Genomic DNA, 18,264 nt, shown 5'->3' on the forward strand with positions numbered 1-18,264 from the left:
GTCAAAACCATGCTGATCGTCTTTTTCGACTCTCGAGGCATTGTCCACAAGGAGTTTGTACCTCCAGGAAGCACTGTCAACGCGGCATTTTAAAAAGAAGTTCTCCTTCGGCTGAAAAACCGCGTCGCCCGGGTTCGGCCCGACCTCGTCAACGACAATGCGCCGGCGACCACCACCTTCTTCTGCACCTCTGCATTGGCCCAGATGGGGGTTCCGGTACTTCCCCACCCTCCCTACAGCTCAGACCTGTCCACTCCGGACTTCTTCTTGTTCCCGCGCCTGAAAAGAAACCTGAAGGGGAGGCGTTTCGACTCCATCGAGGCGATCCATAAAACTGTGACAGCCGAATTGAACGTGACTCCGGCGGATGAGTTTAAAAAATGTTTCCTGTAGGGGAAGGACCGCTACCAGCGGTGTATTGACGCTCAAGGGTCCTATTTTGCAGAATATTAGTTGTATAAGCCAAAAGGTTTAATAAAACTGCTTAAAAAAATAAGGCTAGTGTTAGTAGTTACTTTTACTTTACTAGTGATTAGTAGTTACATTTCAATCAAACTCTGTATATCACGACATGCTGCTTCCACCAGCTATAACTGAGAACCTCACCGGATAGGCACCTTGGGCTAACAACTCATTGCACCCGAAACAACTTATTACGAGAAACTACAAAAGAAGAAAAAAAAAACGGCACTACCATATGTGTAAAAGCAATAAATAATAATAATAATAAATATAAAATTAAGAGAAATTTCTTAAAATAATAAAAAAAGGTATTATCAACACGCTTTGGATTTCTTATTCATTAGTTAGTAATCGCAGATTGAGTTAGATTAGGTTATGTGGCCACTCCAAAACTGGCTCGTAGAGATTGCATTGTGTGATACAGATGAAAGAGAGGAAAAAGAAAACTTAACGGACCCTATTTAAACTTCTACATGGTTTTAAGAAAGTTCCGCTGGTTTCTAATCCGGCTTACATTATAAATGTGAAAGTTTGTATGTTCGCAGGCAGGCCCGACGAGAGGGTAGATTGACCTGTAAGGGTTCCAGTGATGCGTGAAATGTTTGGCCGAGAACATCCTAGAAGGTCATTCGTCCTTTGGATTTTGTATGACGGCCATATGGTTTTTGTTGTAGTGCATGTAGATATTTGCTTCCATCTTCTTTCGGCTAAAGCATGATAGTGTGAAGCAATGGATGCTTTTAATGTGTTCAGTGGGGTGGAGACTACCACCGCCTCTGCTATGTCTAGTGTCGAACCCTTTCTTGCTAGCTCATCCGCTATCTCATTGCCCCGTATGTTCCTATGACCGGGAACCCATATCAGAGTAATTTCAAGCCAATGGCTGAGCAATTCCAGCTCCTCTCTACACTGTAGGACCAGTTTGGATGAAATGTAGTTGGAGTCTAAGGCCTTAATAGCTGCTTGACTGTCTGAGAAGATAGCTACTCTTGCACCAACTTCCTTGTAGAGCTCTAGGGATTTGCATGCTTCTCTGATCGCTAAGAGTTCTGTCTGGAACACGGTGGCATAATCAGGAAGACGAATTGACTGAGATAGGTTGAGTGGCTCCGAATGGAAGCCAGCTCCCACTCCACAGTTCATCTTAGAACCATCGGTATAAATTTCGATATCGTGTCTTCCAATCACCGCTCCTTTGCTCGGTTCTCGGTGGAAAAAGTACCGTAAGGCCTTTCTTGAAGTTGAGGTCGGGGACTGTGTAGTCTGATCCGTTTTTGAGCAGCGAGGGTCTCTGTAGGAGGATCTTACTGTGACCGTACGACCTTGTTGTCCAGCTTCCTATGTCTCTGAGTCTCACCGCGCTGCAAGTAGCTATTGTTTTAATGTGTAAATCTAATGGCAATAGATGTGTTAGTACATTGAGCGCTTCAGTAGGACTGGTGCTAAGCGCTCCTGTAGTTAAGATACACGCTGTTCTTTGTATCTTGTTCAGCTTAGTTTTGTTGTATTTCCTTTCTGTTGCAGTTCACCAAACTAGTGCCGCATATGTTAGTATTGGCCTTACAATGGCTGTGTAGGACCAGTTGGATAGTTTTGGTTGGAGACCTCATTTTTCCCCCAACATTCTCTTACACGTGTAAAGTGCTATATTCGCTTTCTTTACCCTGTGCTCTACGTTGGACTTCCAGCTGAGTTTGGGATCCAGGATAACCCCTAGGTATTTTGCCTGTTTGGTTAGCGTGAGGCTGACGCCGTTTAGTTTTGGGAGATTAAAGTTTGGCTCCTTGGTTTTCTTGGTGAATAGCATCAGTTCAGGTTTTCTCGGGTTTACTCTTAAACCACAGTCCGTGACCCAATTCCTGAGTAATACCAGAGCTCCTTCCATAATCTCACTGATTGTGGTTGGAAACATTCCTGAAATCATAAGCACTATGTCGTCCACGTACGCCACTACTTTAATTCGCTTTCGGTTGAATTTGGTAAGGATGTTGTTGGCGACTAGTAACCACAGCAGAGGGGATAAAACTCCTCCCTGGGGGGTTCCCCTGTTGGCAGAGCGTTTTACCGTGCTGCTGCCTACCTCACCGATGATTATTCTAGTTTTCAGCATGTTCTCTCCTGAGACCTATGTCTGTGCCTAACATATTAAGAGCTTCGATTATGGATCTTGTGCTAACATTGTTGAACGCCCTCTCTATGTCGATAAAAGCGACTAGTGAGTATTGTTTGTATTCTATGCTCCTCTCAATCGCACTTACAACCTCATGAAGAGCTGTCTCTGTGGATTTTCCTTTGAGATAGGCATGTTGAGATGGTGAAATCGTTGTGTCTGTAATCTTCACCCTGAGATATACATCCAACAATCGGTCGAGAGTTTTGAGGATAAAGGAGGATAGGCTGATGGGTCTGAAATCTTTCGCTGTACCCTGACTGCGTCTACCAGCTTTGGGGATAAAGATCACCTTAACCCTCTTCCAGCTTTTTGTGTATTGTCTAGGCTTTTTCTGAAGAAGACCTCCAGCCAAGGAATCTTCGTTTCTCGAGTGTTCCACAGCATGGCTGGGAATATCCCATCTGGACCGGCTGCTTTATATCGTTCAAAGTTCTTCATCGCCCATAATATTCTATCTTGGGGTAGGATGTGATTGATTGTAATGGATGACAGGTTGGATGTTTGAACACTGTTACTATTGTTCTCAATATATTCTGTGTTGCCTGGGAAATGTGTATTTACAAGATGTTCTAGTGTGTCGGCCGAGGATTTTGTCCATTCTCCGTTATCTTTCTTCAAGAAGGAAGGGCAAGAGTGTTCTTTGGATAAAAGCTTGCCTAGTCTGGCCGTATCTTTGGTCGACTCGATGGAACTACAAAAATCTCTCCAAGCCTCTGTCCGAGCCTCTTTGATTGCTTTCTTGTATTCCCTAAGGCAATCTTTGTAGGGTTTGAAGTACTTGTGTTTGTAGCAGATATTGAAGATTTGTCTTGACATTTTCCTAAGTTGACTTAAATCTTCATTCCACCAGGTAGGATAGGTTGTTTTGCCATATGTGGCGGGTCATGAAGCTTCAAGCCCTTTCGTCAACGAAGCTTCGAAAGCTCTTACTTTCTCATCTAAGTCTTCACTTGACGTTATGGTTTTATTTATGTGTTGAAGTTTAGACTGGGTCACGCTTTCATGACCTAGTTCAAAAAGTTCATTTTTTATGTCTTCGATAGGAGTCGAGTGATGCATCGTAAAAATACTCTAAGCCCTTGTTGCTCTTTTGGTCTAAATGTATACAATTTTTGAAGTGAAAACTTCTTTAGAATCGTTGGGAGTGATTTGAGAAAAAGTGAAACGAAAAAAGCGACACTCTTGGCTACGAATATTACATATACACGTAGCGACGAACTAAATAACTTTTAGGCCAGCGCCGACAGCATGGCGCGATAGCCGAGCGGCTAGCAATGTGAGCTTCCGATCCAAAATCCTTGGTTCGAATCACAAGAAAAAAAATTTTTTTATACAGTTATTTTATTTTATTTTATGATATGTTTATGAGGAGCTTTTTTTCATGGCAGAAATTCACTCGGTGTTTTGCCATTGCCTGCTGAGGGGTGAGCGCTATTAGAAAAATAGTTTTCCTTAATTTTGGTGTTTTCACCGAGATTCGAACTGACGTTCTCTCTGTGAATTCTGAATAGTAGTCACGCACCAATTCATTCGGCTACGGCGTTTGTTTAATTTTACTGATGAAAAAATGAGGAAAAATATATGAATAAAGTTTGCTTACTGTTTACATATTTTCCAAAGGTGACGGAGAACCAAAAAAAAAAGTAGATTTTCAAACAAATACGAGTGCATATGTGTAATTGTGTTAGAGTTTCGGTCACGCCCCAGCAAAACCTGCGTGCATATGTGTTTGTAACATTCAAAAAAATGTAATTGTGTTAGAGTTTCGGTCACGCAGGTTTTGCTGGGGACGCTCATAATAGCAACCGCGTGTGTATTTTTATATTCGTAAATATTTTCATTTTTAAATATTTACCGCAATTATGCCGAAAAATAATGCAGAAAAGTGTCGTGAATATCGACAGAAAAAAAATCAATAAATAGCATCACGGAATTAATTCACGAAAATTTAATAAAGTATACACCAGAAGTATCGCGGATACTTAGAACAGATTACAATAAAGTTCCAATGATTTTAAGTGGCGATTTTAACGTAAATTTTGCATTGGACACAGCGGTTCCTTTAATTGACGTTCTCAATACAACATTCAATTTAAAAATCTGTAACAATCGCACTGAATCGACAACACGATCAAAAACAACCATTGACGCGGTATTTCAAAGATATGTTGACAACATCGAAACCAAAGCATTTGTATCATATTTTAGCTATCATAAGCCACTCGTATCATTTGTTGAAATTGAAAACATTGAGGATGAATAATAATAAAATGAAGAAAATAAAATATGAACTTTATAGCAATATTATAATGAACCTATAATTATCTTGCTCCTAATGCTGCTTTCGTCTTATTCTCTCTCAGTTTGTTTTACGGAAGGTTTCACTTCTATCGCGTCTAACCGTTAGACTGGTGTTTTTTTTTTTTGTTTTAGTAAGCCTATTATTTTTGAATAATGTGTTGTTTCTTTTGGTTGGATTTTAATTTCGTTTCGGCTAAGAACTTTTATTTCAAATTTAGTATTTGGCAGGGAATTCAATGCATTTGTTAGGGTACACACATTTTCTACATTTTGTACGTGTATTGGTGGCGGTTTTTGCGCACGCTGAGTGCCTGAATCTTTTTCTACTGGGTTACTTTTTGTCTCATTGATACTTGGCTCGTTATCTACATCCAAGAGATCGAACCTATTTGTTAAAGCTGGATTGCCTAACTACAGGATGGGCCATATGGCGTTTGCTTTTTGAACCACCTATTTATTTGAGAATGGTAACACAAATGACATGTCAAATGTGTTCATAATTTACTTAAAAGTTTGACATTTACGAAATGGGACGCTAGACGCTTGAACAAAATTGGGAAATATTGAAAACCTATTTCCAAAGTGGTGAGTCTTCTTCTTCTTCCGCGGTTACAGTAAACGGCGAGCGTTACCGTGACATGCTCAACGAGTTGTTTCCAAAAATTAAACAGGATGACATGGACGACATTTGGTTTCAACAGGACGGTGCAACTTGTCACACTGCCAAAGTTACACTCGAACTTTTGGCTACCGTTTTTGAAAACCGAATAATCAGCCGAAATTCCGATATCAATTGGCCGCCTCGGAGCTGTGATTTATGCCCGTTGGACTATTTTTTTGTGGGAGCCGTTAAGAACAAATGCTATGCGAACCATCCAGAGACGATTGATATTTTAAAACACGAAATCGAAGTTGCCATTCATGAAATTGGAGCCCAAACAATCGAAAATGTGCTTAAAAATTGGGTTGATCGAATGGCCTACTATAAAGTCAGTCGTGGCAGTCATTTGAACGATATTATTTTTCATTCATAAATGACAATGTTCAATCTTCAAAATAAAAAAAAAAGTTTGAAAAAATATTGATTCGTTTTTTTTTATAGCCGATTCAAAAAGCAGATTTTACATGGCCCACCCTGTAATACCCTTGTAGAGTTGTTTGTGTAGAGCATTGCATTTTGTTCTTTTGTTTTTTGTTATTGTTTGGGAGTTCGCGTTTGTTTGGTGATTGTTTATCTCGGTTTCCCTTTAACTGTGATTGCACAAAGTCTTTTTTTTTTCGTTTTGCATTTGCATTCTTGTATTGTGCGTTGCTGTTGATGTCGTAATAATTGAAGAGTGAACCCCTGGTAGCTAAAGATACCCCTAACTTTTTTTACTCGAAGAAAGCAACTCTCAACGTGCCCTGTCTGGCGTTGTTCTATCGTGTAAAATTGGTACCGTCTAGGCACCGTTACTTTGGAAAGACCCATCACTTTACTGTGGTTAGAGGTCAAGTTCTGTGCTCTGCAAAAAATTTAACATTATATGGATCGCCCTGTATGTTCGCATACATACTTCAGTTGGGTTTGTAAAAAATTGCAAAAATGTACAATAAAAAAAATTCAAGTTTCCGTTGTTGAATTCTTCCCTATGCTACTCGCATTCCCTCAATAGCATGCACTGCATGTTTACAACAACTACGAATTTGAATCTCCGCCGCTTCCATATTTTCCGTCGTTATATTGCATTTGCTTTACCTACATATTTATGACCAAGTGCAAATTAAGCAAATGAAAAGCAAGCGCCATCATAATGGCATTTGCGACATTTCATTTGCTTTCGTGTTTTATTATCGCGAATCTGCGCTTGTGATCTAATCACCAGCTGGACGGAGTTGAACTGGTTGGCTTGCGCGCGCCTTGCGCTTTTATGAGCGCCGTGACCAGCTTTACTAACTCTTGTTTGCCTTTATTGTTTTTGTTTTTGTAAACTCACATAATCGGGCGGCCGCCGTAGCCGAATGGGTTGGTGCGTGATTACCATTCGGAATTCACAGAGAGATCGTTGGTTCGAATCTCGGTGAAAGCAAAATTAATAAAAACATTTTTCTAATAGCGGTCGCCCCTCGGCAGGCAATGGCAAACCTCCGAGTGTATTTCTGCCATGAAAAAGCTCCTCATAAAAATATCTGCCGTTCGGAGTCGGCTTAAAACTGTAGGTCCCTCCATTTGTGGAACAACATCAAGACGCACACCACAAATAGGAGGAGGAGCTTGGCCAAGCACCTAACAGAAGTGTACGCGCCAATTATTTATTTTTTTTTTTTTATAAACTCACATAATCGCTGTTGCAATATGTTTTAATTTTGTAATATTTTTATTATGGAAAGTAAAAGTGGCGCAGTGGAATCTACACAATTCCAATTGCGCTTATTATATGCTACTCCTACTCTTACCTGTTGAGGCTTACAAGTATTTCGTGCCACTTGGAGTAGTTGACATACATACATACATTTGTATATTTCGCAAACTGTGTGGGCGTTCATATTGAAGAATACCCCTGCGGGTACTAAGTAACGATTTCCAGACTCATCGATGGTAGCCTTACCATGCTAAATATGGACATACAGGTCGAATGCTTTGCCTCTTAAGCTGTCTGTAACCCCAATGTTTTTTTAATAAAAAACGTCAAATTTAAATATACAAACAATATATAAATTAGATTTATTTAGCACACTTTTCTTTAAATAGAAGTGTTCAAATTCGTTAAAATTAAAAAATAATGTATTTATGTATGTAAAACAAAAAACAATGATTTGCGTTTGTCGATCATAATTTAAAATGAATGAGCTGAGGCGTGACGTGATATTTGTGGCGAACAGCCGCATGACCTTTGACCTTTCAATTAATTCAAATGGCAGACGTTGACGACGGAGGCGCATGTGTAGCACGCCTCTTTCCATCTCTTTCTCAGGCTGCTCAGCTATTCTTGGCCTCAACATTAGTGGACTAGAATAAATATGCTTAATCTTAGGCGTATCTACAACATTAGAAAACATATTTATGCGCTTGCTTAGCAACTAAACTTTGGGTGGCTGTTTTATGTATGAGCGCGTTGTCAATACGCGGCGCTCATCAGCGTTTATACCAGCCACTGCCGCCGCCGCCACCTCCTGACGTCGCCCAACCGCCGCTGCCAGATGATTGCCATCCGCTACCAGATGATTGCCAGCCGCTACCGGACGATGGTGCATAATTGTAGCCTCCACCACCGCCGCCGCCGCTTGAGCCGCTGTGCGCGCTAGCTGCTGAGGCGACAATAGCTGTGTCGACATGACCGCTGTAGCCACCACCACCGCTGTAGCCACCACCACCACTGTAGCCACCACCTCCACTGTGGCCACCACCTCCACTGTGACCTCCGCCACTGTAACCACCGCCGCCATAGCCGCTAGAGCCGCTGCTGGAGGATGCGGCGATCGCTGCAATCTTGGCATCATCGTGTCCACCGCCACCATAACTGCTGCCGCCATACCCGCCGCCGCCGCCACTACCATGTGAGTCGCTTGAAGCTGCTATTGCTGCAATGTTGGCAATCGAATGTGCGTCACCGCCGCTGCTGTAACCGCCTCCACCATAACCTCCGCCGCTGCCACCATGTCCGGATGCATCCACTGCGGCTGCCACTGCAGCTAAATGACCTCCGCCATGACCGCCTCCGCCGTAGCCACCACCACCATAACCGCCACTACTGCCTCCATGTCCGGATGCATCTGCTGCGGCTGCCACTGCTGCTAAATGGCTGGCATCATGACCGCCACCGCCGTAGCCACCACCACCATAACCGCCACTACTGCCTCCATGTCCGGATGCATCTGCTGCGGCTGCTACAGCAGCTAAATGGCCGGCATCATGACCGCCACCGCCATAGCCGCCACCACTATAACCGCCGCCGCCGCTGCTGTGGGATCCACCAGTTGTTGCTGCTAATGCTGCTATCTTAGCTATGTGATGTGAATCACCGCCACCGCCGCCACCGCCACCACCGCCATATCCACCATGACCGCCTGCACTATAACCACTACCAGATTCTTTGATGATGGCATAAGTATCCACGTGAGCTGCCCCACCGCCATGACCTCCATGTCCGCCTGCACTGTATCCGCCACCGTAGCCGCCGCCACCGCTACCACCGTGTCCACCATGACCACCTGCGTCCGATATGATAAGTGTATGAGTTTCAGCACCACCTCCGTGACCGCCACCATGACCACCACCATGACCGCCACCGTATCCGCCGCCATGTCCGCCACCATGACCACCACCATCTAAAATGATGGTTTCATGATGACCACCGCCGCCGCCACTGTGTCCATGACCTCCACCTCCGCCACCACCACCATGACCTCCAGCATCTAAAATGATGGTTTCATGATGAGCACCACCGCCGCCGCCGTGTCCATGACCTCCACCACCGCCACCACCACCGTGACCACCACCATCTAAAATGATGGTTTCGTGATGACCACCACCGCCACCGTGACCATGGCCGCCACCCCCGCCATGACCACCACCGATCAAGCCACCGCCCAATAGTCCACCTGTTAATGGTCCGATTATGTCATCATGTCCACCGCCACCGCCATATCCATGGCCACCACCGCCTCCATGACCATGATCACCATGATCACCATGTTCATCGGCCAGATGGATGCGAATATGCACATGTTCCCTGCCAAATGTGGGCTTACCATGCACCGCACAACTGGCTAGCAGTAAAGCGCTCAACTGCAATAGAAAATATGAAAAATAGAAAAACTATCCATTAGTATCCACCGAAAGTAGGTGTAATCCATGAAATTCACTAATACGCACAATGAACCACTTGGCCATTTTGTCTGCTGGAAAAATCAAATCACTCTTTTTGTAACTACGCCAGGAGCTTCAGACCGTCTTTGTGTCTCGCTTCCGGTCTGTGAATTCGTTGAATGTTAAACTGCAAATGATACGCCAACTGACACAGTGCAGCGTTTTATACACCACATTCGGATATTATGTAAGCGGTACGCCAGTCTGCCAGCCAACCACCAGCAACAAACGGCCCGAGCCACACAGCTGCTTAAGCGCTCAGTCACAGCGCGAAGCAGCAAGCCAGTCCAGAGCCACCACCAGCCAGCGCACACTTCATCACTCCAGCACTAACGAAAAATATGTATTAGCAAGCAGACGGGGAGCGCGGCTGAGACCCAAAATTGCCCACAAGCACACACACCTGAAATATCGCACGATAAAAACGAAGTCAAAACAGCGGCAGCGGCGCACAAAATCTTCCCTAGAGCAGCCAAACCAACGCTGCGGCACATCAACAGACACATCTCTGCTAGTAGCTTGCCTGATGGTTCCTACCAGTCAGTTATCTGCTACTGCTAGTTGCTTGCTGCTGGCTGTTGCCACAGGTCCAACATATTGCAGGGCTTTCACGTAATCGCTTTTGCGCGGTGACCTTTGCGCGCGCTGCGGTGCGCATTATTTCTCTCTCTACAACGAGTAACGTCCGCCTTATGTTGCACAAACACAAGCACAGAGCGTCGCATCACATTTTGTTTGGCGCTCCAACACTTCCGTGGCGCGCCTGAAAGACAGTTTGAATGTGCAGACATTGTCAAAAAATATACAGGAAATGCAAGGAAACGACAATGTAGGCTTTAGGCTAGCTTCGGTAAATGCAATCATACATATGTACGTGCATATACATATGCATATGTACATCTGTATGCACAAACATGAAGCTCATTGGTTTGGCCAACACCAGTTAAAGGGAAAATCAATATTTACTCAATATTAACTCCTCTGGGCTCCGCAATTTTCAGGTAAATTAATCTTAAAAAATTTTCAAATATTTCTTTATATTTGCTTGCAGTACTCATGCTTTGCTTATTCAGCCAGCGGAGCAACGGAAGCGTTTCCTCATTTACATTGCAAAGGCCATCATAAACTTGCATGTAATCATTAGCTACAACAAAAGCAGCTACAAACAGTAGAAACAGCATTATCGCCTAAACTTGGAAATAGCATCGTAAAGAGTCTGCATAAGCGTTACATTAACTACTACTATGAAAATACAACAAAAAAAAATTAAAATGAAAAACAAAAAAAGAAAACAAAGTTATAAAACAGCAACATTTATAAATAATCTAAAAATCAAGTATTAGGCCAACAATAACAACAAGCACTTTAAAAACCGATACGCCACATACCAATCACGAATCATCATCATCGTCATTACTACATATTGTACGTGTAATGACATTCACACATCCAGCGGCAAGTGCACTCATCGGCTCAGACATCATTTTCGTCACTCTTTCACCACTTTCATATGTTTTGGTATTCGTTCGGCAGCAACTCGTTCGTTAATCTTTAGTGTTTTTGCGGCATCGGCTAATGTTAACATCTCTACTGCTTAGACATAAAATGATTACTGTGTATTGTTAGTGTTGTATGAATTGTTGCTTTATTGCGGAATTATGTGTTGCTGCTGACACTAGTTCAATATGTTAATAGTTGTTGGTTTGATAAACCGATATTACCTGAATGAGTGAGAGTGAGCGAGTGTATGAGTGTGTGAATATAAGTGTGTTGCTTAATTCGTGTCAAGTGTTGCTACATGGTAATATTGGTCCAGCAAACGAATTGAGATTTGAAACTATGTTTGCTCTTTATGGGAGGTTTACTCCCATTATTTATTATTTTATTATTGTTTAACGTTGTGTATTTTCTGCTCAAGCATCAAACAACAAATATATAAATAATAAAAATAAATCTAAAAATAATAAAACCTTTACATTTACTAGTGTTTCTATATCATGTGAATTTGTGGTAACAAAAAGCACTATTGAACTCACCAGGTCGTCCAACAAATATAATGAATAATATAACAACAAAAGTGTTGCAAAGGAAATCGTTCCAGTTTTACATCGATCATATCTAGAAGCACTTTCCGCTGAGTCCTATCTGCCCAAGAGCAAACTTCAAGTAGCTAAAGGAACCGTTACACTCACTTTGCTCATAAAACTCATACGTTTTTTGTAATGCCACTGTGACTTGGCAAGAAATGATTAAAAAAAAATCGAAATGCGTGAAATACGCTACAGAATTCTGTAAGCCAAATAATGTAATTAATGGAGAGCTCCTGAAGGAATTCAGCAACATCAAACCATTTTTGAAAAAGCAAGATCTTATGATATAAATTGTGTTTTTTAAGAGCTTGAAAACTTAAAATTATAATCCAAAAAAAAATATTGCTGGAATGATTTTTGTTATTATAATCTGGTAGCTAACACTAGTTTACACCAAAAAAGGGCTTCGACCAAAAAGCGTTTTTTAAACTAATTTGAGGTCACTGAAACCAAAAATTAATTTTTTTTTTCAAAGAACGGTTTCCGAGATATTCCCAAAAAACCTGTTTTTTGGGCAATAGTGCAGTTATTACCTGCAATCTCGAGAACAGTGCACGCCATTTCTTTGAAGTGCATAAATTTCGAAAGGCACACATATAACCTATATGGCAATATATAATTCGTGTCAATGGAAGTCGTAGTTTTCGCAAAACAGCTGTTGAAAGTTAAAAAAAAGGCATTTGTGACGTTTTTTACTAAATTATCAAAGTTTATTTTTTTATTTTTTTTATAATATATCGACATAAGATAGGTTTTCTGAAAGACAATTTTGTCACCTACATTTTAAGCCTACGCTTGTCTGAATCGACGAAAAATTGTAGAAGTTACTCTGAAGTTACATAAGATAGTTGTTGTTGTAGCAGCATGAACATTCCCCATACATATATGGGGAATGCTGCTGAAGTGACAGTCCTTGGCCGGATATAAACCCGAGTCGTTCCGGTAACGTAGAACCGACTGTCGTGGGAACGTACACAAGATAGTATTCTGGGCTCGTTTGTTTTTGTTCTGTTTATCAATGATATTTACTTTTGCTTCTCGTTAGCAAGATTCCTACTTTAAGCAAATGACGCTAAGATTTATTCGGCGATCTCTAACTCTCCATGTATCAATAATCGTCTCTCTGGTGTATCAATAATCGTCTACCGCTGAACATAAATAACTGTTTCCAAATTACCTTTTCTAAACGAACCACTGTTATTGATTCCTCTTATTACTTATCTTGCACGTCCCTGCCACGTGTAAGAGAAATTAAAGACTTGAGTGTAATATTTGATTCGCTGGTCATATAAATTTTATCATTACTAAATCTTAAGCCATGCTTGGTTTTGTTAGGCGTCATACCTCCGATTTTTCCGACCGTTATACGTTGAAGCTTTTGTATCCTTCCTTTCGTCTCCGTGTTATACCTGCCATGTTGCTAGAATTGAAAGAATCCAGAAAGTAAGTTACACTTCTCGGATCCTATCCCTACCTATGCAGCGCGATGCTTATTGATTAACTTAAAATCATTGCAGAACAGAAGAATAATCCCTTTTTGTCTTTCATTTTTTATTTGATCCGTGGTACTTTGGACTGTCCAGTGCTTCTTGAGAGGATTTTCTCTAATATGCTGACCAGAGCTCTGCGTAGCTCAGAATTTTTCTGCGCTAGTCTCTCAAAGTCTCTCTGTGCTCGAAACGCTCTTAATTTAGCTTAATTAAATCTCTAAATTTGTTGAGATAGATTTTTATGTTCAAAGGATAGCCTATTCAAATTTTTGATTATAAATAGTCTTTGGAAAGCCTACAAGAATTATTATATTCATTGGCTTAATAAATAAATGCTAGATGAACTTGAATTATTAAAAGAAACTTTAAATTCTGATTAGATTATTATAAAATACTTTTTTTCAAATTTAATAAGATATTATTTAAAAACAATTTAGAAGAAAAACAAGAAACCATTAAAAACTAAAAAGAGGTTGTCTGTAAAGTCGGTTTACTGACGATAGTTTAACGTGACAACGTCATAAGAAAATACTGATGGAATGGTTGCAATTTTCAAAATAAAATTTTAATTTTATTTGTTTGATAGATATTTTGTATGGATATACAGGAGGAGGTAAATGGAATTGCAATGGAATAGGTCAAGTTACATTTACACAAACGTGAAAAATGACGAAAAATTTATCAAATTCATGAAAGATATGTTCACTTTTGATTGTGCATCAGACGTTAATAAGCCAACAACACTAAGAGGCAACATTATCGATTTGACTTTTTCAAGACACATTTCACTGGAAACACTCCCTTTCATATTTCCTACTTTTCCTATCATCGTCCTATTCTCAACAGAGAAATGGTTCATTACCATGCACACAGGAAGAAGGCATATGCAAATACAAATATGTGAATTTATATACATATGCGCATATACATACATATACATACATACTCAAGTAGGAGAGGCCAGATGTCGAACGTTGCCGAACGCGGGGGCCAATTGTGCTCTTTGTCGTTCTTTCCGCGCTCTCGCTTGCGGTTCAAGCAAGGTAACGACGATTGAGCAAGATAACGAGACATTTTTTCGTGCGTGCACCCGGCTAAATCGAATTATAAGACGTTATAATGTCAAAAATTTACTTCGGATTTGTAATCAGATACTTAAAAAACTATTAGAAACGTGATTTTAATTGATTTCGCGTTTTTTTCTTAGGATTGCAGAGTTTTGGTCACTCAGTAGAGTCTTTTTGCCCACAGCACATGGGGAAGTGGTCCAACGTCGTCACATTGTGACCAAAATTTCCAAAATTATCTATGAGTTCAACAAAATAATATTTGCCTTAGTCACCGACAAGCATTCACCGCGAACGCTCACCAACGCTCCTCGGCTATTTATATTTACAGTGTTTCACATTATTGCTCAGTGCCTAAACAGCAACCTCGTGCTATTGTGCTATTTGTGTTATCTTTGTGCTAAATTTACTCAAATCTACTCACTTTCACCGTACACACACCTAACAACCGCAGACAATCAACATAATTCAGTGTCAAATGGCCCCTGGGGCCACCAACCTTGGTTTGCTCTATTATCCCTCAGCCCCCGAGCAAAAAGAAAAAAAACCAAACCGAAAATCCATTTCCAGAATTTCCTGAACTCCCGGTCACCAAAAAAGATGATCCAAAGTTCATCATAGTGAAAGCCAGCGATCCAAAAAAAAACCTTTCAGCGTACTCCATCTTCGCGATCCACAAATCCTTACTGGCTATATGCAGAGACGTAAAAAAGATAATCCCAGTTTCGGATGGAAGCTTAATACTCTTACTGAAAAACCAAACAAACGCAAAAAAATTCCTAGATGCCAAGACTCTCCCTGATATATGCGAAATAATGGCAAAATACCACGAAGGACTCAACAGCGTTAAAGGAACGGTTTATGCTCCATTCCTAAATAACGTGCCAGAAACTGAAATCGTAGAAAGATTAAAGGAATACAACGTCACAAACGCATACAAATTCCAACGCACAACCGATGGAACCTTGAAACCAACCGGAGTCGTCCTCCTCACATTCGACAGTTACCATCTATCCGACAAAATAAACATAGCATAGATCAACACAACCGTCAGGCCTTATTACCCCAACCCAATGCGCTGCAAAATATGCCAAAGAATTGGACACACCCAAAAACATTGTAAAGGCATGCCCGCTTGTGCCTCGTGCAATTTACCTCCCCACGTTCCAGAACCATGTACAAGAATCTACTGTGCAAACTGCGCTGGAGATCACACAGCAACATTCAACTCCTGCCCGAAATACCTACAAGCAAAAGAAGTGCTAATAATAAAAACACAAGAAAAATGCTCTATGCGCGAAGCCAACAAAATTTACAAGTCCCGCAATCCAATACAGGTCAGCTCAACATCCTACGCAAGCGTCGCTTCAAAAAGCAACGAACCTGAAGAAAAAACAATGTAAAACAAAATACCATCATCCCTTCAATAATAACCAAAAATAACACAGAAAACCTAGAATCAACAAAAGAAACCAAAACAAACACCAACCAACAAAAACAACACCACAATCACATCTCATCTACCATTACCCAAAACACATGCCTACCGGCAAACGAAACACATGGAACCTCAAACGCAAATTACAAATACCCTTCCCCTATTATCTCACCAAACTACACTACCTGCGAAACAAGTAAAAGTAGTACCATGGAAATCCACACGTTTTCACAACAACAACCAAACACAACAATACACTCCAGAGCTTCATCTGCGATCACAAACAACAACATACTAGCTACATCTCCAACAATGGCAACATCCGAAGAATACCTAGACAAAGTAACAACGCTCAGTAAGGACCAAAACTCCACCTCGTTCACACAATAACATATTTACATACAAATTATTGGCCCCTATTATGAGTTGCATTCGATCTTCGATATTCGTTGGTTGTCGAAGATCGAAAATCGAATGTCAATTTGGTATTATGCAATGTGCAACCCTGTCGAAATTTTCGTTGAATACCGAATTTAGAGTCGAATGCCATTTTGCTTTGGATTGTGGAGCGTACTGTGGGAAAACTTGTTAAAATGTAAGTTGTTTGCGATTATTTATTGTTTTATAGTAACCAAATAATAAACATATACTAATTTTGTTAATTTTATGCAGGTCGAAAGTCGTGAGTACCAAACAGCAATTAGAAAGGCCAGTTGCATTAATGGAAGAGAATCCACAATTCGCAAAAGGAATTTGCACAAAAGTTCAAGCAGCAAAAAAATGGTAAGAATTCACAACGGAGCTGAATTGCTTGCGACCACCAATTAGAACGGCAGCAAAATGGGTTAAGGTTAATAATGGTTTTTTTTTGTGTGATGTTTATAGAAATACATTTTTCCCTTGGCAGGTATGGGCTGACATGAAGTCAAAAGCGAAAAAAAAAATGTCGCAAAAGAAAGCTGAACTCCGAGCAACAGGTGGGGGCCCTAACAAACTTCAGGGACTTTCAAATACCAAAGAAAGCATAATCGGTTTGCTGCAATTTGATGTCTGCATAAATCCGCCTGGGGTGGAATTTGGCCTGGATACAACTACCAGTGACCAGTTCACAGTTTTGTCCGCGTCAAATCCCAGCCCAGAGCTTCTGGTCCAAAACTATGAGGAAAGTGAAGCCGATTTAAATTTAAATGTTCACGAGGAGCCAGCAGGAAAAACCAAGAACAAACAAAAAGTCTCAAAGAGCAGAGAGATTGAGGTTACTGGAGTTGCAGACTGATGGGCAAAAACAATTTTATTAACAAATGATTTCTACATTGCACAAAATCAAGCAAAGTGCTGCAGAAACAGCGGAAGACTCAAAAAAAAATTGCGAGTTAAAAAAAACGCAACCGGCGAACTCTTGCAACTAAAACGGGAGAAATTGCGCGTTTACAAAGAAGAAGTTCTGAAGAAGCAACAAGACCGCAGATCAAAACTACAATTAAAAGTAGCGATTTTAGAGATCAAAAAGAAATTGCTATCGAAATATTTTTTATATTTAGTGTTAAGGAAACTGAAGTGATATTTTTTGTTTTATATTAGTATAAGGAAAAGACTATATATATTTAAAGTAGGTTAAACAAATGAATTAATGTTTTTTATTGAAGAAATGAGATTGATTTTGAACTAAATAGCAAATTGAAATACGTAGAGGAACTGAAATACATATTTTTTTCGAATGACGAATAACTGAATAAAGAAAATTTATAACACAAATTAAACAGAAACTGTGGCATAAAGGTTTCTATTTAATACTTTTTAGATTTTTTTATAGTATTCTAAGAATTTCATTTCTTATGTGTTCTGCTTCTCCGTTATTTGACTCCACTTCAATATCTTCAGCATCATCGTTGAGGGTCTCGTCGGATAACTCTTCATCCGGAAGTTGAACATTATAAAACAAGCAAATGTTGTGCAAAGCTGCACACACATTAATAATTTGTGTTGCTTTTTTTTGGAGAATAGTGAAGAGCTCTTGCCTGCAACAAACATCTAAATCGATTTTTCAGGACTTCAATTGTTCTCTCAATTATACTTCTCGCTTTGGCATTTTGTTTGTTGTAGGTCCTTTGTGGAGACCCTTCCTCAGAGTTTCTGAACGGCGTCATTAAATAAGGTTTCAGAGCGTATCCAGCATCACCTGAGACAGACAAAAATTATTAAAAACGGAGTTTCAATTGGTGTTTATTACATACCGAGGAGCCAAGTATTGCGACGGCCATTGAGATGTTGCTCCTCTAAATGCGCTTTCAATGGCGACATGTTGAAAGCCATGGAGTCATGAGTAGCTCCTGGATTTTTCGCATTTATATAGATTATTTTCATTGTATGATCACAAACCTAAAATTTACATTA

General features: G+C 40.5%; 1 protein-coding gene across 1 annotated transcript; it reads right to left on the reverse strand.

Annotated features, from left to right (window-relative positions):
- Nucleotides 1–7,710: 7,710 nt before the first annotated feature.
- Nucleotides 7,711–9,880, reverse strand: LOC129239539 (uncharacterized). The gene is made up of 4 exons (XM_054875092.1): nucleotides 9,792–9,880; nucleotides 8,630–9,704; nucleotides 8,444–8,557; nucleotides 7,711–8,323 (listed from the first exon to the last, which is right to left on the reverse strand). The coding sequence occupies exons 1-4, from the start codon at nucleotides 9,807–9,809 to the stop codon at nucleotides 8,052–8,054; spliced, it is 1,479 nt and encodes a 492-aa protein (XP_054731067.1). The 5' UTR covers nucleotides 9,810–9,880; the 3' UTR covers nucleotides 7,711–8,051.
- Between the last annotated feature and the right edge of the window lie 8,384 nt (nucleotides 9,881–18,264).

Source organism: Anastrepha obliqua, chromosome 2 (assembly GCF_027943255.1).
Source record: "Anastrepha obliqua isolate idAnaObli1 chromosome 2, idAnaObli1_1.0, whole genome shotgun sequence".
Classification (NCBI taxonomy): domain Eukaryota; kingdom Metazoa; phylum Arthropoda; class Insecta; order Diptera; family Tephritidae; genus Anastrepha; species Anastrepha obliqua.